The 27,922-nt window shown below is 43.6% G+C and overlaps 1 protein-coding gene across 4 annotated transcripts in view; it reads right to left on the bottom strand.

Moving 5' to 3' along the window:
• The window catches only part of Dnah6 (dynein axonemal heavy chain 6), a 233,090-nt gene that overhangs the window by 18,418 nt on the left and 186,750 nt on the right, over positions 1-27,922 (bottom strand). For all 4 annotated transcript variants that reach the window (XM_042273489.2, XM_042273487.2, XM_042273488.2 and 1 more), the window contains exons 63-70: positions 22,940-23,082; positions 18,092-18,282; positions 12,875-13,035; positions 10,663-10,751; positions 9,470-9,616; positions 6,731-6,869; positions 4,861-4,980; positions 3,759-3,880 (exon numbers count right to left, since the gene is read on the bottom strand). In XM_042273489.2, the coding sequence (XP_042129423.2) occupies positions 3,759-3,880; positions 4,861-4,980; positions 6,731-6,869; positions 9,470-9,616; positions 10,663-10,751; positions 12,875-13,035; positions 18,092-18,282; positions 22,940-23,082 (1,112 nt within the window). The remainder of the gene's footprint in view (positions 1-3,758; positions 3,881-4,860; positions 4,981-6,730; positions 6,870-9,469; positions 9,617-10,662; positions 10,752-12,874; positions 13,036-18,091; positions 18,283-22,939; positions 23,083-27,922) is intronic.

Below are 27,922 nucleotides of genomic sequence, written 5' to 3' on the forward strand. Positions count from 1 at the left end.
AAATATAACTTGCGACGTGTAGGAAGAATGTATAGCTTTTGTGTTCAGATCACATTCCTTAAAAGGGACTGAATTACCTAACCTAAGCAGAACATGCTCTCTCAAAATGACACTTTGATACAAAGATTTTCTCTAGCTAGAGGCAACTCGCAAACAGATGGAGGATCGATTTCAAATCTTCCTTCCTTCCTGAAAGCAGGAGGTAAAAGCTCTCACTGACGGCCTTCTGCTGTCTGGAGGAAGGAAGCACTCTTCCACAGCGATCTGGTAGAAGAGAAAGCTTGCTGTGGGAAGGGGTGAATGCCTTTAATCCCAGCACTCAGGAAGCAGAGGCAGGCGGGTCTCTGTGAGTTCAAGGCCAGCCTGGTCTACAGAGCGAGATCCAGGACAGTCAGGGCTATGTAGAGAGACTATCTCAAAAAACCAAAACCAAAACCAAAAACTAAAACCAAACTACCAAACCAAAACCTCCAATAGTCTTCCTCAGGGAAGAGCATACTTCTACCTAATGCTCAGCCCTGAAAACACTTATCTGTAACATTATACAGACTGAACAGATTGCATTTATGTATTTAGGAACACACACATACACAACATACATGCACAGACACACACAAGCTAACAACAATTAAAGAAAAGCGGCCTCAGATTTGAAAGAATCAAGGGGAAGGCACATAAGAGGCTTAAAGGGAGGGAAAAAGAGAGGGAATCGACATTATTCTATTACAATCTCAAAGAACAACAATAGTAAAAAAACGATACAAAAAATGCACATCTTGCTCTGACCACCCTGCATTCCTTTTTTTTTTTTTTGTTTTTTTTAAGATAAGGTTTCTCTGTGTAGTTTTGGTGCCTGTCTGGCTCTCGCTCTGTAGACCAGGCTGGCCTCGAACTCACAGAGATCTGCCTGGCTCTGCCTCCCGAGTGCTGGGATTAAGGTGTGCGCCACCACCGCCCGGCCCGGCGCCTCTCTGCATTCTTATGTCACTTCCCCCTGCTGCCTCCCTGTGTTTGACACGATCCAAGCGGCCTAGGTTTGCGCACTTCTTCGGAAAACTCCGTTTCTCATTGGTGTCGCCATGCTGATGTTAAGTCTGTGAACTCTCATCCCTGGGAGGCTGTCCCAGTAACGCCAGTTCAGTTCCAGGGCTCAGTCGGGGCCTTGAGAATGTGGACGTCCGTGGGGTCATAAACGGGTGCAATCTTGTCTCTTCTGCACATGTCCGGCGGTTTTCGTCTCCGGGACTCTTGGCTTTTCCTATGGCAGAGGAGTTTCCCCGACATGGTGGTTGGGGAGGGGGTGGTATCATCAGGGGAAAGACAGATAACTGCAGATATGACATCCCAGCCAGCGATTCCAGAGGACCCTTCCTGAAACAGCATTTGCGTAGACCGTGCTGGACATCTGTGTACTTAGAGTGGCAGCCTTTGCTTTAGCCTGGGTCACATGCCCACCTCTGTACATTGTATTATGGGTATGGGTAGTGTGCTAGCATGTTTGTGCACCACGTCCATGCATGTCTGTGGAGGCCAGCGGAGGGTACTGAGTCCCCTGGAGCTGGTTGTGAGCTGCCATGTGGGTGCTGGGAATTGAATCCAAGTCCCCAGGGCTCTTAACTGCTGAGCCGTCTCTCCAGCTTCCACCTCATCAGAATCCTCTGGAGGGAAAAGCGGCAAAACCTCAAAGGAAGTGGCTGCAGTGTTGACCCGGAACTGTGCAAGGAAAGGCGAAGAGAAACACATCTGGGGCTCACTTCACATCTGCTCTCCCAGTCATTACACATCTGCTCTCCCAGTCATTACACATCTGCTCTCCCAGTCATTACACATCTGGGGCTCATTTCACATCTGCTCTCCCAGTCATTTCACATCTGCTCTCCCAGTCATTACACATCTGCTCTCCCAGTCATTACACATCTGGGGCTCATTTCACATCTCTTCTCCCAGTCATTACACATCTGGGGCTCATTTCACATCTCTTCTCCCAGTCATTTCACATCTCTTCTCCCAGTCATTTCACATCTGCTCTCCCAGTCATTACACATCTGCTCTCCCAGTCATTACACATCTGGGGCTCATTACACATCTGCTCTCCCAGTCATTTCACATCTGCTCTCCCAGTCATTACACATCTGGGGCTCATTACACATCTGCTCTCCCAGTCATTTCACATCTGCTCTGCTAGTCATTCTGAAACCAATGGACAACACAAACATCTCCATGGCTGGTTTACAATGACGTGCGCGCGCGCGCGTGTGTGTGTGTGTGTGTGTGTGTGTGTGTGTGTGTGTGTGTGTTAGAGGTGAGGGGTGGGGGTGAGCCAGTTTTATCCCACCTGAAGCTGTCCTCTGGAGGAGGCCGGGCCAGCCCTTCCATGCTGTCTTCCCTCCTCCCTCCGCCATTTAGGACAAGGGTCAGAGGTCAGAGAGGAGTAATAGAAGGTTTAGCTCCAAGTGGACTCTCGAAAGCAGAGCAACGGAAGACAGGACACGTCATTTTACTGGCCCGCCGAATGAAGCGGCGTCATTATTGGTGAACATGAAATAAGTGTCAGAACACTGACCTCCTGGTGTGCTCTCTGGAGATTCCGGTGTTGTTAGAGGCCTCGATACCGAGGTAGACTTCACCTTCTTTCTTTCAGTTTTTCCAGACAGGGTTTTTCTGTGTAACAGTCCTGGCTGTCCTGGACTTACTCTGTAGACCAGGCTGGCCTCGAACTCAGAGATCCACCTGCCTCTGCCTCCCGAGTGCTGGGATTAAAGGAGTGTGCCACCACTGCCTGGCGACTTCCCCTTCTATCTCGTGTACAGGCAAAACTTAAGTTGAAAAAAAAAAAAAAAAGATGATCTCCCTGCCCTGACCTCTTCAGGAGAATCTAACCCATGACTATTGGAGATTTCTGGAATCCTCAGAGACACAGCTCTGTTCTTTACAGATGCCTGAGATGAGGCTGGGTCACGCGAGTTCCTCATGTTGTGATGACTGCCAACCATAAAATTATTTTCATTGCTCCTTCATCACTGTAGTTTTGTGACTGTTATGATTCGTAATATAAATATCCGTGTTTTCCGATGGTCTTAGGTGACCTCCAGAGGGGTCGTGACCCAGGTTAGAGTCACTGCTTTGGAGCCAGTGCTGTGGTCTGGTACCTTGACTGCTTTGAGAGAGCAAGATTAATTATCTTCCTTGGATATTTTCCCAGGATCTGAACCAAGGGGCTGAGAAGAGACCCTTTGGGCCCTTAGAACTGTACTGTTCTAATCTAACCATGTATATCTGTAATCTTCATGTAACAGGAGCCAAATGTGGTCAGTGTGGTGGGAGAAGGGAACACACACACACACACACACACACACACACACACACACACACACACACACACACACACACGTTAATCCAGAACTCTGTGTGTGTGTGTGTGTGTGTGTGTGTGTGTGTGTGTGTGTGTGTGTGTGTGTCTTAGGATTCTGTGAAGGCTGTGTCTAGTTACATTAAATTTCCTTGAGGCCTTGTTAGAGATTAACATCTTCATCTTTTTGGAGTATGGAGCCAGAAGGATTCTGGCCACTGTGGGAATTGAGTCTCATTGAAGACTCTAAAGGCATCAGAATGAATTGAAACCACGGCTGAAAGAAAGGTTAGCCAGTCTCTAACTTTTTTGCTGAGGGCATTGTAGCTAACAGGGCTGTGAGGGCAGGACTAATGTCGAGTTTATCTACACAATATAACATGCTATTTTAAACAGAAAGACGACACACCTGGAAAACGAGGTTGGCATTCTCATGCATTCCAAAAATTTCTGGATCATCAATCAAAGGCAGATCTTCAATGTAGTCCTTGAACTCTTGGAGACTGTCAGCCAAAGGGGAAAAATAAATGCCTGTTGGTAAAAAGCACAGACGATAAATGTGTATGAAATGGACCAGCACTGTCTGGTCTGGTTCTTATTTTAATTAAAAAATTATTTTTCTGTGTGTGTCTTCCCATGGGCGTGAACATGTAAGTGCATTTGCCCGTGGAGACCAGAAAGAGGGTGTTGGGTTCCCTGAAGCTGGAGTGACAGGTGATTGTGAGCGAGCCAACATGGGTGCTGTGAACAGAATTCATGTCCTCTCCAAGAACAGTTTGTGCCCTTAACCTTCAGCCACTGTGCTAGCCCTATAGTTACACTCATTTTTCTTGAGGCCTTGAGCATCAGAGATTAGCATCATGATCTTTTCAGAGTATGGAGCCCAGAAGGGTTCTGGACACTGTTGGAAGTGAGTCTCATGAAGGATCCAAGTTTATGCTCATTTAGAAATTATCTTTGCATGGATTTGATAAGTAGATTCTAATTTGGCAAATCAAAGGCTACATTTGCAAAATGTTGAAATAAAGCATCACTACCCTTTCCCTAATGATGCCAAGACATACAGTTGATTTGAAGCAGTGTCTAGGAACCCAACAATAGGAGCTTTTATGAGCTTGCACTGTAGTAATCAGATTTCTTCCTCTAAAGAACTGACACCCAAGGCCATTGATCTATTTACTGTCTGACCATAAATGAGTTACCTCCAATTCATACACCTTCATTACTCAGTATTTGATAATGGAAGGATTCTCTAATTATATTAAAAATGCATTATTCCATTGCTCTGAAAATGCATTTAGATATAATACAATCAAATTGAATACAAAGCAAATTCATAGTAGTTGCTATATAATATGCCGTATTGTGTTCTTGTTACCAAACCAGCTCTGGCAGTGTCAGACATGGGGATGGGATAAAAGTGTGAGGATGGACAGGGCACCTTGCTGGAAAACTGAAAGGCGCTGTCCGAGGCTTCCAGGGAAGGGACTTTTTGCACGAAAGTCATTTACCTGATTCAGAGTATTTATAATCAGTAGTCAATGTTTCAGGAGAGAAAAATTTTTTCAAGACAGTTCGAAGGCATCTCTGATCCCAGGTGTCAGTCACTCTCCCGCCATAGGTGATTTCACCTGAAAGGGAGCTTGCATTTTAAAATACATTACTATTTTTTTTTTACATTAAGAAACATAACAAAATTTTATTTGGTTTATTTATATGCATATTTAGTTGGTATTGAAAGTAGTTGCTGTATTTCTCTAATAAGCCAATTTTTAAAAAAGCAGAAAAAAACCTAACATGTATGCTCTGATTATTTTACTTTATTTTTTAAAAGCTGTATATGTATGTATGTGATCCTGTATGAGTTTAGAGCCCATAGAGGCCAGAAGATAGTGTCAGGGTCACTTGGGGCTGGTGTTAGAGGCAGTCGTGAGCCAGTCAGTGCTGGTCCTCTGCAAGGACCACTGAGCCATCTCTTCAGTCCCACAATTTAATTTTTTCAAACAACAGAAACTAAAGCTATTGGGCTCTACTGAAGACTTTCTTCCCTTTTCCTTTGTTTCAGAATGTTCTTGAGTGTTGACCACTCCCCCAACTGTCAGATTCTAAAGTGTACTCACTTTCCATGAAACACTGCTTTGGTTGAGCTCACTAAGAAAACAGACCTCACATTTATAGAAAGATCGTCGATCTGTACACACCTCATAAATTATTGTTATCAAGCCAGGAAGGAAAGATGGATCCAAAGTGAAAGAGAGAGCTTGTCTGTCAGAGATCAAGTCAGGGAGAATTCAAATTTATGGTTGCACTGTCTCTCTCTCTCCAGAGATGCACTACCCAGCATGCTTCAGTGTTGCTCAAAAATATGAGCAGGCAGGAACTACATGGAATGATTTTTAATGTTAATATAATGCCTTGGGGAAATTCTAGTTCCATTGGCACAATTCACTGTTTATTACTGTAGTGTTCTCAGAAGGATTTCATGTATGATATGACATTGCCAAGGTTGACGTAAGACTTTAACATACTGACTCATCTTAAATGTTTAAAGAAGTTCCTGGGGTGAAGGAGATGGCTGTCAGCAAAGTCTCTGTTGCATCAGCATGAGAAGCTGAGCCTGAATCCCTAGCATCTACATCAAAGCCTTGTGGCTTGTGTCTGTACTCCCAGAACTGGGGGTGAGGGCAGAGACAGGTGGGTCCTTGGAGTTCATTGGCCAGTCAGCCTAGCCAAATAATGAGCTCCAGGTTCAGTGAGAGACCCTGCCTCAAAGAGTGAGGTGGAAAGCTACCAGTGGTCACAGCCCCAAAGACAAATGGCTCTCCCTTTGCCTAGGGGGAGTGGGGGAGGGGAGGAGGGAGCTAGACATGATTAAGATACATTGGATATGTATATGAAATTTTCAAGGAATAAAAAAATTGGTTGAGTAGCACACTGAATGTTGGTCTCTAGATTTTACATGTACACACATGTACAACCATACACATGGGTAGTACATACCTCTCTCTCTCTCTCTCTCTCTCTCTCTCTCTCTCTCTCTCACACACACACACACACACACACACACACACACACACACACACAAATGACGTCTGTATTATTGCTACATTATTGGCAATAATATTATTATTATTGGGGAGAAATGTCTCCTCAATTTTCTATGTGTAAATATTCTCATGACCTGCTTATTGCTACTGTAAGTTCACAAAGGGGACATCAGCTGTCATTGCCAACATTAAACACTGGAGGAGGACACGGTCTTCACAGGGGCCAGGCCAGTGTAAATCAATAGCTCTGTTCCGCAGCCAGATGCCCAGGCCCTGTGCACACACTGACTGGTAATGTAAATGAGCGCATCCCAGGCCCCGTGCACACACTGACCAGTAATGTAAATGAGCGCGTCCCAGGGGATCTTCCCTTCGTGACAGTACAGGTTGAGGTTCAGTAAGGCACATTCTCTGTCACTGTCGTTGAACTCGTAGCAGATATTCCAGCCGAGGGGGCCGAACTTCTTTCTCTCCTAGAATGGAAGAGGAAAACGTTCTGAGATATGACTGATGAGGTTAATGTTGTATAATGATGATGAAGTGGATTTTCAGTATTGAAAAAATAAAAGTTTTCATTAATGGTGGGCGTCCCCGTACGGCAACTGGTTAAAAACATCTGGTTCAGCTTCAGTCAGGCTTTTACCAAACAGGCCACAGACATCTTCATTCAATGTTCCCATGCTTCTAAAAGAAAATCTGTCGTGGGAAATTCGGCAGTTCTATCAAAAGAAACTTCGTTCTGCGTAAAATAAAATATTTCAAGCTAGGAAAAAAACCCCACCTCACCTAGAGTTTGGCATAAAAACACACTATAATTAAGAGAGAGAAAGAGAAATCGGAGGGGAGGGAGGGAGAGAGAGAATTCTTGTCCTGGTTTTATTTCCATCGCTGTGATAAAATATTCTGACAAGAACAACCTAAGGGGGAAAGGTTACAGCCCATCACCATGGGGAAGCCATGGCATTGGGAACTCCAGGTTACAGCTCATCACCATGGGGAAGCCATGGCATTGGGAACTCCAGGTTACAGCCCATCACCATGGGGAAGCCATGGCATTGGGAACTCCAGGTTACAGCCCATCACCATGGGGAAGCCATGGCATTGGGAACTCCAGGTTACAGCCCATCACCATGGGGAAGCCATGGCATTGGGAACTCCAGGTTACAGTCCATCATCATGGGGAAGCCATGGCATTGGGAACTCCAGGTTACAGCCCATCACCATGGGGAAGCCATGGCATTGGGAACTCTAGGTTACAGCCCATCACCATGGGGAAGCCATGGCATTGGGAACTCCAGGTTACAGCCCATCACCATGGGGAAGCCATGGCAGCAGGAACTCCAGGTTACAGCCCATCACCATGGGGAAGCCATGGCAGCAGAAACTTGAAGCAAGTGGCCCCATCACACACACAGGCAAGAGCAGAGAGAATGCTCTGCTTCCTTTACTCTTACACAACTCAAGGTCCAAGTCCGGGGCATGGTGCTACCTGCAGTGGGCTGGGTCTTCCCACACCAATTAATAATCAAGACAATCTCCCACAGATACTGCTGCAGGCCATGCTGATCTCGACAACCCTGCATTGGTTCTGGGTTGTGTCAAGTTGCATTTAGAACTAACCATCACATCACCATCTCTGCTGTTTTAAGGAGTGTTTCTATGCCTCGTGGTCATACCATATCATGCTGGTTACCTGATGACTTCTCCATGGTGGCATCAATAACTGCAGACAACTCAAGTTGGTATACATAATCACAATCTCTGTGTCATCATAGTGAAATTCCCCCTTTAATATTCTACTACCCCCCTAACTTCTTAATTTTAAAGTAATGGTTGGCTCAGAAGTTGGTTCCATATTCTGTCCTGTAGATCAAACTTTGACTAAATGTTATACAGTTCCATTTATGGAGTTTCTGACTCTTCAGGCCATTTGTTTGTTTATTCCATGTCTTGCATCTTTACCCATCCTTTTTTCCCCAATGCCTCTTTCTCTGTAGAGCCCACACAGTTGAGAACCAGGAAGCTAGTCTAACCAATAACACCCGGAGATAAGTAAAGAGTCAGAATTCAAGCACAGGGTCACAGGGTGTATAACGGACCAAGTAATGCATCTTGAACAGATGAAAGGAAACTGGTGCTGCTTGGAAGGTTATCTTTCAGAGGGCTTAGGGTTTTAGTTAGAGTTAAGGAGGAGTCTCTTAAAGGTGGTGAACTCATCCTGAGGAGCAGGTAGGAGTGAACTATCACAAGGACAATATGTGAACCAAACTGAGTGTGGTGACATTCACCTGTTGTCCCAGCTTCTGGGAGGCTAAGGCAGGAGGGTGAAAAGTCAAGGGAAGTCTGGGCTGTGCGGTAGATTGTACAAAAGTAAAGACTGTGCCTTAAAACAACAACCAACAAAAAATAAGGTGACCTTGAAGACTGGCAAAATATATGTGGATGAGTAAAAGATAAAAATATTCTTGGAGTTTTTATTGTAGGTTATTGAGTGAAAGGGACCACCAGTTTTAGGACTAGATTCTGGAGGGGAAGCAGATTTGGGGTATGAGGCAGAGTTGAGCTGTTGAACTGGACCTCATGCATGCTCCTGGGTGGTGGTGTTCTCTAGGCAGATCAGGATAGAGGCAAGGGCTGGGGCTGTGGGAATGCTTAGGCAAGGAAGGGCACAGAGATTGGCGGCTGAGCTAAATAAACTTTGGTTCCAACACAGAGTGAGCCCTTAGAGTTTCAAAATGCCATTTTCAAGTTTTCACTTATGTCTTAACTATTTACATATTTCTAATATAGACCACTTCTTTATTGCTGTTAGAAAGCAGAATTGGAGTCTGGAGTGAGATGCCCAGTGGGTTAAGAGTGCTTGCTGCCCTTCTGGAGCATCCAAGTTTGGGGCCCAGCACCCATGCCAGGTGGCTCATGACTATTTCTAACTCCAGAACCAGAGGATCCAACACCGTCTTTTGGTTGGCCCAAGCACCCACACATATGTGGTATATACACACTCAGACACATACACATACACAAAAATAAATAGAAATAAGCAAATCTTTTAAAAAAGCAGAATGGGGTATACCTGAATAATTGCGTGGAAGAAACAAATGCCAAATATTAGCTGTCTCCATTTTCTTCCAAGTATATTCTCTTCAAAAAATGAAGGTGTCATTTCAGTAAAGGCTCTCCTGATATTTGCACGTAAGCCCTTTGGAGGCTCATTGGTTACCTGGATTTAGAGAACATATGTGACAGAGGAGATGATTTTATAGGGTTGCATTATTTCTGGATAGCATGCATATACTGGAGCCACCGAGATGGGTAACTGATGCCAATGGGGCATTTTTGGAATGGTCAGGCCTGCTTTGTGTCGCGTGCGTGCGTGCGTGCGTGCGTGCGTGCGTGCGTGCGTGTGTGTGGTTATGTTCACACCCATGTATGCTCAGGGAGGTTCTACTTACCATTCTCTATTTTATTTATTTGGGACATAGTCTCTCACTAACTCCTAGAGTGAGCGTGATAAGCCCCAGTAGTTTTCTTAACTCCGCCCTCCATAGCACTGGGGTTATAGGTATGTATGTTATGCCTGGCTTTTTATATGAGTGCTGGGGATTTGAACTCAGCTCCTCATGCTTGCACAGCAAGTTCTATTACTCACTGAGCCATCTCCCCAGTACTGCTACGCTTTGTCTTGTTTATCCACAGACCATGGAGAACAGAGCCTAGTGGGGTCTTCAGAACTACCATGTTGAACCACCATCACAAGGACCTCAGATGTTTCCATCTGGAGTCCTTCCCCCATTAAACATAAGACAGAAAGCCTAGTAATTCTCTATTGGATCTGTGGTCATCTCAAAATACAGAACTATCCTGCATACTTTGTCCCACTATGTCCCATGACATGAGGGAATGCAGGCAAGAGGCGTCTCTTGTTTCTCATATGCAAAATATTCCCTCATATTGGAAACTTCGTGCACTGACACCCAGAAACTGGAGGCCTCCTGTCTGTCAAATGCAGAAACAGTCCCTTAGCTGTGGGAGGGGACCATCCTCATAACTCTATGCATGTAGCATTTTCTTGCAGAGGGGAGAGTTGGAAGAGTTGAATGGCTAGTAGACCAGGACACACAAAAATGAGCACTGTCTTGGGAAACCCCTTCCCTGCCTGCTCTTACAGTCCCTTATGTGGGTCTCTGCATGATCTGGGACCCCTGGAACCCTGGGTGGATACTCAGGGACCAATTCTCTCACATTCTAGTTATTTGCATGCATTACCTTGACAGAATTCTGGAGGACTGTCACAGGAAATGTGGAACTAGGCATGGAGCTTAGAAACAGCCGGAACGTCTCCTTAATTGTCTGATCTGTTAAAACAAAGACAAAACAGATAGATAGCTTGTAGGAGTCCCTTTCTAGGGAAGGAAAACAGTGCTGTGAAAGACTCAGTTCATACAGTTCAAGCATATCATAAACTGTACGCCTGGAAACTGGCATGGCTGTGGTGGCACACGCCTTTAATCCCAGCACTCGGGAGGCAGAGGCAGGCGGATCTCTGTGAGTTCGAGGCCAGCCTGGGCTACAGAGCGAGTTCCAGGACAGGCTCCAAAGCTACACAGAGAAACCCTGTCTCAGAAAAAAAAAAAAAAAAAGAAATTAGACATATCAATAAAGTACTTACCTTTATTTATTTAATATAGGTTTTTACTGGTTCTTTGAGGATTTTTGATCATCCCATCTTCTCCCTGACTTCTCCCATATCCCTTCAGTACAACTTTGAGTCTTTTTTACACCTATCAAGTCCGATTTGTGCTGCTCAAATATTCTCAGATGTGTGGCCTTCCAGCGAAGCACGGACACCTTCCCAGGGGCACATTCAGCAGAAATCGACTCTCCCTCTCCCAGGAGCTACCAGTTGCCAATACAGCTCTTCAGCTGGGGGTGGTATTGTTAGAATCTTAAATGATCTTATTAATAGGAAACCCCGAGCCAGATATTGGGGTAAAAGCTGAAAGATCAGAGAAGCAGAGCAAGCCACAGCCAACTTCCCCTTGCCAACTCCTCAGCTGCCCCTGAAAGCCTTTGAGTCCTCACTGGAAAGGCCTCGGCCAAAAAGAGCCTTTAGTTCCTGTCTCCTTACGCCTTATATACTTTTCTCCACCCTGCCATATTACTTCCTGTCATTAAAGGCATGTGTGCTTCCCAAGCAAAGTGCTGGGATTAGAGGTGTGTGCCACCACTGCCTGGCTCTGCTTCTCTCCTATACTGGATCAATCTCATGTAGCCCAGTGTGGCCTTGACCTCACAGAGATACATATGGATCTCTGCCTTTTGAGTACTAAGATTAAAGGTGTGTGCCACCACTGCCTGACCTCTATGTCTAATCTAGTGTCTGGCTCTGTCCTCTGATCCTCAGGCAAGCTCTATTAGGGTACACAATAGATCACCACAGGGTGGGACCTCATGCCCACCTCCTGTCAGTCTTTTAAGGCTTCTTGAAGAGCTGGCAAAAAGAGGAAGGAGCCCTGCTGCCAGGAACTGCTTTTGTGCCGCTGACCCTGACCTGTAGTGAAGACCTTGTCGTTTCTCATTGGGTGTGAGATCATATCCGCTCTGTTCATTTCCCATTTAAATGTATAGGGATGGCATTGGGGATAAGGGGCTTTCCAGGGAAGGTGACTTAGTGACCAAGGCAGCTGGGTACCCTGTAAAGAAGCACTGTTTCCTCAAGAGGCACAGTGAGCAAATGAGACAAGAGTGATATAGCTCTTACCCTCTCTGAAAGCTTTCCATAATTGGCAAGGTCCCAGAGAAAGGGTCGTGGATACCCCAGGCCATTTGGTACTCTCCCTATGGCATCCTGGCTCTGATTTTTTTAAGGTAACACAGACCAGGCTATCCTTGAACTCATAGAGATCCACTTGCCTCTGCCTCTAGAGTATTGAGATTAAAGGTGTGCGCCACCACACCTGGTCCTATACTTTTCTCTATTTCTATTTTGTTTTATTTTAGGTAGCATGTCTTGTATGTAGTCCAGCTGGTCTTGAACTTGCCTTGTAGCCAAAGATGACCTCCCACTCCTGATCTGGCTGCCTGTATGTCTCAAGTGTAGGGATTCAAGGAAAACGCCACAAAGCTGAGGCTGCGCTTTTCATTGTATAGTGTAAGATTTAATGTCTTTTCTTGACCCAAGCCTGCTTTTCTGTTTCTTTTCATTCCACCCATAGGACACATTTCGAGTTCAGGTGGCTTCCCGCAGAACTCGAGGTGGACCAGACGGTTCGGTGTGCCATCCCCTTACTTGGAGTTCAAAGGCCTGCTTTTGAATCCTGATTGGGTGGAACTTTACCCAATTTCCCTAGTGCTCAAATCTTTCTTCTCAATGGGAGAAAGCACGAGGTCTATAACGGAGAATTGTCATTAGACCGTCGGGACAAGAAAAGCTGTTTGAGGATGCTGTCATTACTCAGAAGCAATGTGCACAACTCACTTGGATCTGTGAAGGTTTTGATCAGCTCTTCCATTGCCAGCATCCAGGAAACAGCAAGATGGCAGTTCTGCAGAAACACCCAGTTTCCCGATTTCATTGCGTCCTTGATCATCTTCTCAGCAATGGGGCCTTGCCCCTGTCCCAGTGAGATTGACTGCACTCTGAGGGGAGCAACAGTGTGAGCCTTTCATGTGATTTTTAAGCAATATAGATATTTTAATTAATTTTAAAATTACATTTATCTACATTCTCTGCACACGTGTGCGTGACACATATATGTACATGGGTACTTAGGTTCCATGGTATGCATATGGAAGTCACAGGACAATTACAGGAGATGGATCTCTCCTTCCACGGCGTGGGACCCAGGGACTGAACTTAGGTCATTAAGCTTGGCTGCAAATGTCATTGCTCAGTGAGTTTCAACTCACTGCGTCATTTAGGTTGGCCATGAACGGGAAGTTCTCCTCCTCCACCTCCTGAGTGTTAGCATGACAGGTGTGCACAAGGACACTCAGCTTGTCAATCTTTTAAATGATCTCTCCTGTTTATATTTCATTTAAGAAGTATTTCCATACTTCAGGTGGTATTCTCTACATTATCCTCTATTTATTGCTTTGCCTACCATGTTTATATCTACCAGTTATCAGGACTGATCCACATGCATAAAGTCCACTTTATGTGTATGGTCATCCCACTGACTCAGAACTACATAGAAACATGATCATTTTTTTTTTCTTCATTGCTCTGGAGTGTCACTTCATCGTAAATGTTTTCCCAAATTAGGTGGGTCTGTTTCTAATTTTTTTATTCTCTTCTAGCCATCTGTTTTTCTAGCTTTGACCAGGACCATAATGTCTAAAGGACTCTTTCTAATAGCAATAGTAAGTCTTGACATGTGTTAAAACATATCATATCATCTTGCTTAGCTTCAGTAATATATCATTCCTTTTAACCATCATAAAGTGTGTGATTCAGTGTCTTCCAGTGTATTCACAGCGCTGAATGGCTGGTGAGTCACTGTTCATTTCAGAAAGATTTTCACACTCCCAAGGAAACCTCATACCCACTGTTAGAGTTCTTCAGAAAAACAGAATCAATAGAACACACACACACACACACACGCACACGAACACGCACACGCACACGCACACGCACACACATACACACACATTCTTACTGCAGATACATTCTCATGACACACACAATTGTGTGTATATGTTCCTATGTAAGATATAGCGGGTATTGGCTCATGCGATCCTGGAGGCCAGGCCCACCCACACACAGTCTTCCACCCATAAGCCGATCGTGCAGAAAGCTGGTCATTTCATTCAGTCTGAGCCCACAGGCTTTGAGTCAGGGTGCCAGTGCCAAAGGAACATGTCTTCAGCCATCTGTCTGTGCCTTTCTCTGTTCCCTCCTGGGACTTCCATCCTTTGTCTTTCTGCTCTGCACAGTCTCAGCTGACCTGTGTTCACACCCACTGTGTCTGTTTCCTGCCTCTTCACACATGTGTGCTGCCCCCTTCAATGCAGCCTCCACTTCAGTATTGCGTTTCTCACCTCGATAATTTCTACCTGCTTTCTTCATGGAAATCCTGTTTATGATATTCTCCTTTGGGTGAGACATCGTTTGTGTTTTCCCTCAGTCCCTTGTCTGTGCTTTCTTTTAGCTGTTATGAATAAAATTAAAACAGTCCAAGTTTTTGTTATTCAAATATTGAATATTCTTATTTATATGTGGACGATAAAGAGTTGATGTTTTTTGCTTTTTGTTTTTTTGAGACAGGGTTTCTCTGTGTAACAGCTGTGGCTGTCCTGAAACTCACTCTGTATGCTGCGGGTCGCAGGAATATCATAAGAACTCAGAACTACCTGGAGGAATCAGGGAATTTCTCCAGAGGAAGCCAAATCCTGAGGAGTTTTTGGTGTTACTTGGGTTGTTATATATCAGCTGTATTCTGTTATGAAAATCATGTGTGCCTTCATAGTTTTCCCAATTGACTTTTCCCTAAGAGGTGTGGACTGATCACTCTGGACATACACATTCCAGGTATTTGGAGAAGAGCCTCAGGAAAGGCTTTCTCTGGAATCAGATATCTCCCTTGGCTACTTTCAAGGACTAGCAGGAATAACAGTCCACATGCAAGTCTCCTGATTTAAGATAAATTCCACAAGGAGACACCGCCTAGGTCAGGTGGACATTAAGTAATAGCTTTACACAATTCAGCTCGGACCCTCCTTTCTTACAGCCTTACCAACTTTATAGACCGCTAACTCCTTACCTAACCACTCCTAGGAATATTTAGATAACCTTCTGCGCTGTCAGCTATGCTCAGCCAGAACTCCCAGTTCAAGCCTCCCTGTAATTATCATTAGCAGCATCCGGCCAGGTCCATCCCCAGAAGGAGGAAAGTACCTTATCAGAGATACCTCTGTACTCTCTAAGAACAGACTTAAGCATCTGGGCTACCTGTTTGAGAAGGCCTGGTGGATGTGCCAATTAAGCCTTACTTCCTCTTTTCCCAAACCTTACCACCAGTTCCAGATCTCCCTTTAACTATCACCAGAGGCATCTAGCTGTACACAGGTTGTCTAGCGACTGAGCACACTTTCCCCCACCCTGCAGAAAAAACGGCAGATAGCTTGAACAGATAGGAGCCACAGGAAAAAAGAAGACAGTTTTATTTTCTCCCATTGACCTATCAACTTATAGATTCTTAACACTTTCTACCAACCACGTTTAAGATTATAGTTGAGCACATAAGAGCCCTCTTCTTAGATATTATCTGAATTTAGCCTTTAGTTAATTCATTTCCCCATTGGTCACTTCCCTTTGGGGTTGCAAGTGATAATTAACGGTTATTGCCTCCCTATGTGATTCTTATTACCCCTCCATGTGACCCTGGAAGCCTGGCTTTGCACTGCTAAGGGAATACTGTTTGTAAGTGTATATATACCAGGACTCCCAGGGCACGAGAGACAGAGAAGAGAAAAAAGAATGGAAGAACTAGATGGGTAAGAACTTGAGAGGAACAAACTGAGATGGGGAAGAAGTAGATTGAGGGGCTAGAAGAGAGGACTAGAGGAACAATATAAAAGATGAGGAAGAGCCAGATGGGGAAGAACAAGATGAGGAAGAACGAGATGAGGAGAGAGAAGGAGATGGGAGAGGAGATGATATGGGAAGGAACAAGATGGATGAGAACCTAGAAGGGGCATAACTAGATGAAGGAATTAAGATAGAACCTAGAGGGGATCGCAGACAAGTGTAGAGAGAAATCAGGCTAAAGATGACCTAAATATGAGAGCAGAATATAAGCTTGTAACTGTCACAGAATAATAAAGTATATGGACTAAGGAGTTTCGTGTACATAGATTCATTTCTTCTCATCAAAGATTAATTATCAGCTGGTTGTAGATTCTTCCCGGACCCTGGAAGGGGACTATCGAGGGGCTGGACCCCCATAGTTCCCGATATCTGTAGACCAGGCTGGCCTCAAACTCACAGAGATCTACCTGCCTCTGCCTCTCGAGTGCTGGGATTAAAGGTGTGAGCCACTGCCACCTGGCTTAAAAGTTGATTTTAAAGACATATAGAATAGGATCATGGTTCAAACTGACCCGGGAAGGGGTTTTGGTGAGGAATAAAGGATAGCAGGGTGCAGGTGGACAGGAAGATTGTACTAACTAGTTGACAACAGTTAACTGCATATTTCAAAATTGCTGGTAGAGAGGATTTTGATGGAGATGTCAATCACACAGATCTGATATTAACACACAGTATACACGTCTGATGACATGTAACTCATAGTTACTATGTATATGTATATATATAATACATATAATATATATATACTTATAGTAACTTGTAGTTACTATGAATCACTTAAAATATATTTTAAAAGCTTTACGATGTTAAGTTCAATGTATTACTTTCTTCACAGATAGTTGCTAATTATTTTCCCTGAGAATGAACCATATGCTCCCATTTTTCTTGTTTCTTTGGTTGCACTGCAATTTTTTGAAATGTAGATTTTTTGAATATGTAATATGGAAACTATAGAAATCAGGTTGTCGCCTCTCTCTGATGCTTACTATTGCTACTCATGTGGTTGCTGTTTTTATTTAGTGACTTCTCAAATGTCTGTATTCTTTGCAATGTATACACGCTGATCTGTCTGGTTGGTGGGCTTAGCGGTCAGCCAGCAGCGAAGAGGTTTCACCCAGTGTCTGGAGTGACAGCAAATGGCTGATTTGCATGTGGGCTCTGTATGTCTGCATGCTCATCAGGGAAGGAGAGAACTCAGCCTGCCTGCCTGTCAAAATGGGGCATGGTGCTTTCCAGACTTCAGGAGCAGACTGAAGCAATGGCTCTTCTTAGGTCTCAGGACTTTGGCCTGGAGCTCATACCATCACCTGTCCTGGATCTCTGCCTCCCAGACTTGGACTGGAGTTATACATCATCAGCTCTTCAGAGCCTCCAGGGTGCTGACTGCAGAGCTTGGACCTCTCAGACTCCATAATTACATGATCCAATTCCTTATAATAAATTTCTATACATAAACACACACACACACACACACACACACACACACACACACACACACACACACATCAGTAGTCTATGATTCTGTTTCTTTGCAGAAGCTTAACAAATATGGACCATGAAACTTAAATGAAGAAATGGAATCCACCATCTCTCTGTAATTCTCTGTCCAGGGACCAGGCCATACCAACAACTTCAACTGGATCCCATTAAGCTATAGGTCATCTTGAGAAAGATGAAATTATAAGGACATAAAAATCCTGTTTTTAAACATATTTGAACATAAGCAAGGAGCAAGGTTCATTTCTTTTATGATTATTGATTGATAATCATGTATTAAATGCTACACAGGTTCTAATATATTTCCACTAGATTATACTTTAATTTTAGGCAATCTCTCTTTGGCTCAGATGAAATTTACACCTGTGCTTATGGTTCTGACCTCCCTTTAACGATACACATGGCTGAGTATTAAGCCAGTTTATTTAGTAAGGGCTGCTTGAATGGAAAAATCCTGTTCCATAGGGGAGGAACACAGATGTACTTTAGTATATGGTTGATATGGACAATAACAATGTTATATATAATATACATATGTACACACACACACACACACACACACACACACACACGAACATATATAACTATAACCTCATGGTGTGATCTTACCGTTCTGCATACCCACTCTCCCGGGCAAACCTTTGAAAGGCACCCATGGGATCAGAGCCTGTGCTCAAGATGAACACCAGGGGTGTGCTACTTGACATGTCCTGATACAGAGTGGCCAGGTCTACTGGGGGTGTCTCGATAAACTGCTTGCCAAGATTCTCTATTACAAAGTCTGTAAGAGCAAACACCACCTGAAAGTTGGAAAGGAAAAAAATGTTAAAAGTAGTGTGCTGGATAAGGATGCTGACATTATTTATTTATTTATTTATTTATTTATTTATTTATTTATTTATTTATTTATTTATTTATTTTTTAAATTACACTCATGATATTAATCACATTTGTGGTATTCATAGATTACATTTGCAGTATTCATTCAATTATATATATATATGTATATATATATATATATATATATATTTAATTTTAAATGTCGAATGTCATTTCTTGAAGGGGGTAGGAGGTCTTAATTACAGGCTTACAGCACAATGGGAGGACCCCGGAGGGCAGAAGTTCGCTACTGATGTTTTACAATCTTGCATCTAAGCTGTTAATGCCCATTATTCAGGATACACAGACAAGGAACTTCCCTTAGGCATTCAGGAGGGTGGAACCTGGCAGGGAATTAGCATTGGGAGGATATCAAGGTCAAGGTCCACAAGTAAGGCAACAGTTACCCAAAACAGGGGCCAGGACCCTGCAGGTCCCCCTTTTATTAAAAAATGAGCTTCTGACTTGGGTTGCGAGGGACGTCAGAAGGTCACCTTACCCGTCATGGAGACGCCTGCCCAGGCTACACAGGTGCTCTGTCTTAGGTTGGTGAGTGCCCCCTGGCATTACCCATCTCGGAATACTCATTATCATACCGGCTCAATCGTGTGTGAGCTGCATGGTTAATTGGATGCTGACATTCTTATCCTAATTTTTTTCTCTCTTAGATGAGGGCACTCTGTACTTTGGTATTTAAAAAAGAACTTATTTTATTTTTAATTATGTGTATGTCTGCATGTGGGTATGTGCAAGTGAGTATAGGTACCGTTAAAGGCCAGAAGAGGGCCCGAATCCCCAGGAGCTGCATATGCCTTGTGTGTGCAAGTGACCAACTGTTAGCTGCCTGAGCTGGGTGCTGGGATCCAAACTTAGGGCCTCTGTGTGAGTGTGTGTGTGTGTGTGTGTGTGTGTGTGTGTGTGTGTGTGTGTGTGTGTACATGCACTCTAGAGGGCATATGCATGTATGAAAGTTAGAAGACAACTTTAAAAGGTTGGTTCTTTCTTTCTGCCCTGGGATCAGGGCACTGAACTCAGATCCTAGGTTTGTACAGCAAGTGCTTTTACCCACTGAGCCTTCTTGCTGGCTCACTAAGAATTTTTTTTTTAGAATGAAATTTCATCTTTGGGTCTAAACATGCTGCTTCTGAAGAAGGCTGAATTTGTGTATAAGATTGCAGTACTTCATGGAGCTCACCTATGCTGGAATGTCTCTTCTCCCGAAGGAACATTTGACTCCAGCAGGTAGGACCATTGGACACCCAGTGGCCCTGCTTTAGAACAGACTGGGAACAATAGGTTAGGCACCTTACACTCTGGACATGAGATCTTGTCTCTCTCTGGTCTTATCTGTTCTAAGGCTTCAACAGGTACTCTATCTGGGTAGGATTCTAGATCTTCAGTTTGAAGTTTGAGACTTAATTTGGATTATTTATTTCACATTCCAATTTCTTTTTTTCTTTCCATTTAGCTAATTATTCATTCAAGAAAGGATCATATTGTCTTATCCTAGCTAGCCTGGAACTCACTATGTAGATCAGACTGACCTCACAGAGATCACAGAGATCCATTTGCCTCTATCTCAACGGTGCTGAGATTATAGGGATTACATTCCTGCCCCCTGGCCCCGTTTATCTATCATGTCATTGTCTGGAGCAAACAGTGGGACAATGGTCCCGAATGATTTGATGAGGAAGTCATATTGCCGTCTTTGAACCTCCTTTTCAGTGCGATCCTGTCCGTGGTCTTGGCTGATTTGGGTTTTTGAATATTCTGGAATGACTGGCTGGGTCCCATTTCTAAAACACAATCTGAATTCTAGACTCTTCCATGATAATCTGTGAAGCAAAATTTGGCAGCATAAATCTTATAAGATGTTTGGTTGAATGCACAGGCAAGAATTTTTAATGCCTGCCACTTGTAGCTTTCCTCATATTTTTAGAAATGATTTTATTTTTATTTTAAATTATGTGTGTGTCTCTGAGTAGTTATGTGTTTGTGAGTGCAGTGCCCATAGGGGCCAGAAGAGGGAATCCTACCCCCTGGAGCTGGAATTACAGGCAGTAGCAAACTGCTTAATGTGGGTACTGGGAACTGAATTTGGGTCATCTGCAAAAGCAGTATATTCTCGGAACTGCTGAGGCCTCTCTCCAGCTTCCTTTCATCATGTGTAGAGAGCCCAGTTATGTATAAGCATAAGACTAGGAATTATAGCTTAAGCCTTTTAGTTTAGACTTTTAAGTGAAAGAGTCATAAACCCGATTGTCCATTCGGCTCCAGCATTTATTAAGATGAGGCCAGATCTTGCTTCGTTGATACCTCTGCTCATCACTTCAGTCCCCAGAGTTATTTCACAGGAAGTCTCATGTATCACACTGTTTTACCATGAAGGATTTTGGTATGTTTCTGTATGACAGTCTTTTAACAACATAGTTACACAGTTACTAATGATAACCCATTAATTTCAAACATATAGCCAGCATTCACCTTTATCTGACTGAATTGTAAGTGTGTATGTATACATGCTTAAATAGCAATATGTTTAATGTAGAGTCAAAATAAAGGTTATAATAAAGATTAGTTGATTTCTCTCATACATCTATCCCAATTAAAAACTCTTCTTTTGAAAGCTAGAGAAATGACCCAGGGATTAAAAGCACTTGCTGCTCTTGCAGAGGACCTGGGTTCAGTTCTTAGCACCTACATGGTTCCAAAGGATCCAGTGACCTCTTCTGACCTTGGCAGGTGCCAGGCATGTGCACAGTGCACACAACTATGTGCAGGTGAAACACTAATACATAGAAAAAAATCTGATTTTTTTAAAAAAACAAAACCTTTTTCCCCCTTGAGAAGCAAATGTGCAGTTGCACAAAACAGACTGTATACCTTCAACGTTTCTCACGGCTGAGAACTTTCTAGTCACAGGGCTCCATCACCAGAGCTCCTCTTTCTTTGGGACTCTTCCCTCCTAGTCACCGCTCTCTTTGCCAACATTCCACTGACAGCCACCGTCCCATTTTCCTTGAAGACTTTCCATATGTTTCAGAGCCTTCCTTCCCCAAGTGTTGCTGGGTCCCGGCCACTCTCCCACCATTCAAGGTGACACATGACAAGCTCAGGGTCAATGTGTACATTCAATATCCTAAACTCAGAGTTCCTTGTCCTGTAATGCCAGGGCATCTCATCTCATCTCATCTCGTCTCGTCTCGTCTTGTCTCGTCTCGTCTCGTCATGTCATGTCATGTCATGTCATGTCATGTCATGTATTCTCATCTCATCTCATCTCATCTCATCTCATCTCATCTCATCTCAGATAGCTGTGGAGATGGTCAACCTGAGATAACGACCATAGTCCAACGTTATCTGTTCACAATGAAACTTTTTATGTCTATAGACCCTTTTGTTATACTTCCTTTTTCTAGAAAACTCTTAGCCATGCTTTCAGTGATGCTGTGGCTGTTACACTTTCACTGCAGTCGACTGTCTGCCAACCCCATGCCCATTTTCTTACAGAAGGAGGGCAACACCACACCAGTAGAAATGCTCTAGCCATTTCCAGCTAATCCCAGTTAGCTCTCCCCCTGTGCCCTTCTCCCACCTCCATTTCTCCTACAAAGAACAGCTTTCATTTCTATTCGTGCCTCCTGAAACTCACTGTGAGGTTCTTAGCAGGTGCTATTAGTCCCTTATTACCAGCAAAATTGGGATCACATCTGCACGTATGAAAGTGAACCATCAGCATCCATTGTTAGCTTGCCATGACGAAACTGCAAGCCTTACTATTTTCCATGATGCTTCTCTCCAAAGCTTCTGTTAACTATTCATTTCCCTTCCTCAAAGGTGGGGCTCATCAGAGTATCATCCTCTGCCCAGTGACCTCCTATTGTACTAAGCATTATTCCCCCAGTCACAATAACGTCTGTGGCTTTACTTTCCAGCTGGACACTGATGATTCCCTCATCTGTATTCTAACACACACACTTCTTTCTGGAGTTTCTAGATAGCCGTCCATTTTGACAGCTGGCAGGCACTGACAACTCACAGCCATCTTTCTCTACCTCACACATTTATCCTTTCCCTTTGGCTTAGTTTTTGGTACAAATAGCCCCACTGGCACCTAGGCAGAACTTGGGAGGCATAGTAGTCCCTCATCACATCCCCTGCTCTCTTGGCAATCTGCTACTTCTGTCTTAACTCAGTATCCACGATCTCTCACACAGATTACTTTAATAGTTTTCAAACGGGTCTGGAGACTATGGTTTTGTTCCCATCAAATGCCTCCTCCCCTTTATTGCTAAGAGTAATTCCCCGCCAAAACCTTTCAACAGACTCCAGTCCTATGTGGAGAAGGCGGAACTTCCCTAATAGTGTACAGCCTTCAGGAGATGACCAGTTCCCACCTGGCTTTTCTCTTATCCTGCATGGAAAACACATTCTACTGAAACAACCATTTTTATTTTTAAAGCTGCTTCCTAAACTTGGTTGTTGTCAGCCACAAGTAAATGTATGACTCACAATCCGCTGGTGATCTTTGGTGAACATGTTGTGATATTGTCCTTTAATTTAAAAGTGACCACCCACCTTTTCTTCCTTACAGCACTTGATGAGAATCAGCTTATGGAAAGAGCGGAAGTCCGATCCCCAGCCGTGGTCCTTTGACTCATCGTGTTTTGATTTAGCATAGCCTTCCCATTGCCGAGGGTTAATATAGGTCTCAAAAGAGCCTGGGAAGACAATTTGAAAAGATGTTTTAATAAAGCAGTTTGACTCTGAAATTAAATAAATACGTGTCGCTAGTTCAAAGAGATACCTACATTTACTGCCATAGTTTTTTTTAAAACACAACTGTGAAAACATTAACCTCCCCTACTCGAGCTAGTTAGAAAGCAAAGAATTTAAGACGAGATCACAAAGCAAAATCCAACAGCAAGACACTTACAAAAAAAAACCCAAAAATTGAGAAGTTAAAAAGAAAGGAATGTATAGAGATATTATACCAAACATAGGTGAAATTAGAAATGACCAGAGTAACACTGGGTAAAACAAAATTTAAAGAAATCATAATTAAATGAGGCAGTAGGTCAAGTTCTACTAATTAAAATATAAATTACATAATAAAGGCACAACAAAATAAACACATACATTAGATAATAACATGAAATATTTCAAGCAGCACCTGTTGGAGGTAGTAGGAAAAGCAGAAAATACAATAGTGTTAAGAAATAGCATGCAGGGGCTGGAGAGGTGGCTCAGAGGTTAGGGGCATTGGCTGATCTTTCAGAGGACTCAAGTTCAGATCCTAGCTCCTGCATGGTGTCTCACAACTACTCATAACTCCAGTTCCAGGGGATCCAGTGCCCTCTTTTGACCTCTGTGGGTACCATGCATGCATGTGGTACACAAACATACAGGCAAGTAGAACATCAATAAACATAAAAATCAATACATCTAAAAAGAAAAATAAAAGAATAGCATACAGCTGTTAGCTTTCCACAGGAGAAATATTGACTCTGGTATATGTAATTCGATTGCGATAACGAATAGATGAAGACATCGACATATATACAGCCACATGCCCCAGTATACTGAGTACATCATTCTTCCCACACCACTCCAGCTACGCAATATTTCCAAGAAATGAGCCTGCCTCTTGCGTGAGGGTTAGGATGCTAGCTAGCTTTTTAAAAAAGATTATTTTTATATTTTATTTGTGTGTGGGTATCTGTGTACATATGTAGAGGAGTCCACAGAGGCCAGAAGAGGGCATCGAACCCCCTGGAGTTGGATTGCTGGGCACATCTTCTGAGGGCCTATGAGCAGCAAAGAGCCAGCGACACTTGGAAATTGAGTGACACCTTTGGTAGTGGTCCTGGGGCGGTGTCCACCTACGCAGAACTTCTGACTCCTATGGGAATGGAGGTGATGACAGGGTGTGCTGGCACAGGGCTCACGTCACAGTGATGCTCATCAGCTGACGGTGGTTGCATTAGTGTGAGCAGCAGCTGAGCGGCAGTGGGAGACTCCTCATCGCAGAGCTGATCCCATCCAGTTTGAACCCAAACAAACCCAAAGTAGGCAGAAGACTACCCCCGAGGTTCTCATTTACTCTCATTTCTAGTGCTTTGGCATGTTTCCATGTTGTAAGTTTTATTTTAAAGGTCTATTTGTTTTAATTTTATATTTTAATATAACATGTTTATTATTTGGTAATATATGTGCATGAAATATATGTGGATCATCTCTGACTCCTCACCATAACTCTTCCCAGAGCCTCCCCCACTATTTCACTTAAAAATTTTTTTATTAATGTGTATGTGTGTGTCTATGTGTATACACATATGTATGCCTATGTGTGTAGGTGCCCAAAGAGGTCAGGAGAGGGCTTCTGGTCCCTGGAGCTGGAGTTACGGGTGGCTCTGAGCTGCCTGATGTGGGTTCTGGGAACTGAACCCAGGCCTCCTGGAAGACCAGGAAGCACTGGGGCACTGAGCCATCTCTCCACCCCTGCATGTTCTAAGTAGTTACTCTCAACTAATAGAATCGGTGGTAGTTGAAAAACCATAAAAGACTCTATGTTAAGACAATTATGAAGACTGAGTTCAGAGTGACAATGTGATTATTTGCTAAATACCACCAGTGAAGCTCTAAATCTCACTTTTAGAGCATAAATGGTGTAAATAGGAACTTTAACAATTTTCTAAAGTTTTAGTTCAGTGGACAGGGGTAATCCTTTACCGTCTTCTCAGTTTATCGAGAAGCAAAGGGTTGCTCCCGGAATTCCCATGCCTGTCAACTCCTTCCTTCTTTGTCTGTCTGCACTCAGCCGCAGCTAGTCCTCTGTCTTCTGTCCATCCCTAACTGTCCGTATGCAGGCCTCTCTGATGAGTAGAGTAGATTTCGTGTGCGGCTCTGCTATAGTCTTGACCTCGCTAATTAACTCATGCACTATATACAAATTCAATTTTTATTTGAAGCCATCATAGAACAGCATTTTTTGATAGTCTTTTTGGAAGTCAACTATTAGGATCCCAGAAATTCTGGTCCACATAGACTCCACACTAGCACACTTGCTGGGTATGCTTAGCTTAAATCAGTAGTAATGTTAGAAGTACGAGAAATTACTGAGAAAAAGAGAAGCATAACTTCATGTTAGTAGGGAAGAAACTAAGATGATCTGTGGACGATCCATTTGAAGTCAAGAAGGGAAAAAGAAGCCCTCCATAGTATGAGACAGTAAAAGCAACTCCAAGTTGGTCACCTCCTCAGACCCCGTAATGCTGACATTCTGGACCAGGTGGTTCCTCTCCGAGGAGAGTTCTGAGCATTATAGGGTGCTCAGCAGCATTCTGGGTCTCTTCTCACCAGACACCTGCAGCACCACCCCAGTGAGGCAAAGAAAATATCTCCAGACATTACCAAATATCCTCTAGGAGCTAAAAATGCTCACCAGTTTGGAAAACAGAAATAGATTAATATCTCAAATAAATATAATGGACTAAAACATGCCTGCTAATAAAGAGAGAGTTTTATAGGCCTCACAACAACAACACCCACCAAGATACACCTGAACAGTAACAATGACACCCAAGACTTAGAAACAGATTGTAGAAATACAGGGATGGGGGCTGCCAAGAGAAACTCACATTACAAAAGAGATTTTAAGGGCCGCAGATACGGCTCAGCAGTTAAGAGCGCCGCCTGCTCTTGCAGAGGGCCCTCACTCTGTGCATACCTGTCTGTAACCCCAGGGCTACGGTATCAGATACCCTCTTCTGGCCTCCTCAGTACGCCCACACATGTGGCGTACCCACACATAGACAGTACACACCAATAAAAACAATTTAAAATAGATTTTAAGGAAAAATGTATTATTCAGAGTAAAGAGAAATACTATATAAGAATGAAGAATTTTCTTCATTTGCGTATAATAGCATAATTTTATGAGATGTAGTAAAAAAAAAAACAAAACCCTGGAAAACTGCAATCAGAAGTTGCCCACCACATGAGGCACTTCAACAGGCTTCCCTCAGGACCCGACTGAACGAGTATAAAACTTCCAGTGAAATAAATGGCAGAGGAAGTTTGAGCTGAGCATCACATATAGAATCTCGCCTCGGATAAATGAGATGCATAGAACATCTTCCATAGACAGCACATGCATCAAGCCGCCAAAATGTCTAGAAGGACACAAAGAATCTCATGCAAAACGCAAGGATACTTTTCATTATAGAGTTGAGTTTGATCCATACCATAAGGCCCCCAAATATGAATTGCTTTTGAATTACTTTTTGTAATTCAGTTTTGGAATGGAAAGAGCACAACTGAAGACATATGGGGAAGAAAGCGTTACAGTTCAGAGCTGTTGTTACCTAGGTCAAAGGGGGAAGGTGCCGTGAGGAGGCGGGAGGGATTCCGAGATGGTGGCACTGCCCCATGTCTCGGTGCGGTGGTGGTTTGTAAGTGTGTAAGTGTATGATGTCAAGTTGTACGTCTGACTTTTCAGTACACACGCCATCCCTTAGAAAAGCTTAAAGATCTGTGGAATGCAGCTACAGCTGCCTCCACCATGACAAAGCAGGGCTGGGGAGATGGCTCAGCGAGCAAAGAGCCTGCTGTGAAGCAGGAAGACCCGAGTTCAGATCCCCAGCACCCATGGAAAAGCCAGACATTGGTGCTCTTGCCTCTAACTTTAGTGATGGACAGTGGCGGCAGGTGAATCTCTGGCCAACCAGCCTAGTGGAAAAGGTTAACTTCAGGCTCAGTGAGAGACCCTGTCACACAAACATAAAAGGTGGAGAAATGATAGAAGAAAGATACCCGACACCAGTTTTTGGCTTCCATAGCTGTCCACTTGCATAGGTGAATACATCCTCCTACAACACACACACACACATACACACACACACACACACACACACACACACACACACACACACACACACACATACACAATGTAAAGTAGCCATGAAATAATTAAAATTCATGAGCCAAGCATTCAATTCAAGATACTGTTGCTAGAGTTTTCCTGCCTTGCCCACAGTCAGGACAAATCTTTGTCATCTGCCAGTCCCACGGCCACTCAGACCCAACCAAGTAAACACAGAGACTTATATTGCTTACAAACTGTATGGCCATGGCAGGCTTCTTGCTAACTGTTCTTATAGCTTAAATTAATCCATTTCCATAAATCTATACCTTGCCACGTGGCTCATGGCTTACAGGAGTCTTCACATGCTGCTTGTCATGGTGGCAGCTGGCTGTGGTGGTAATCTAATTGTACTGAATTATTATTTTGATTGTATGTTAATAAATAAAGTTGTCTGGGAGTCAGAGCCATTAGAGCCATAGCAAGAGTGTGGCGGTGGTGGCACACGCCTTTAATCCCATAAGATCTCTGTGTGTTCAGGGATACAGTCAGCATTGGAGACATATGCCTTTAAGACCTAGGGGGCTGTACATTCAGACAGTGACGAGGCAGTCATGTGTTTGGGTTTACAACCAATGAGAAGGCAGAACAACATACTATAAAAAAACGAACCGACAGGAAGTAGGTCTCTTTTCGCG

The sequence above is a fragment of the Peromyscus maniculatus genome, chromosome 3 (assembly GCF_049852395.1).
Source record: "Peromyscus maniculatus bairdii isolate BWxNUB_F1_BW_parent chromosome 3, HU_Pman_BW_mat_3.1, whole genome shotgun sequence".
Lineage (NCBI taxonomy): Eukaryota > Metazoa > Chordata > Mammalia > Rodentia > Cricetidae > Peromyscus > Peromyscus maniculatus.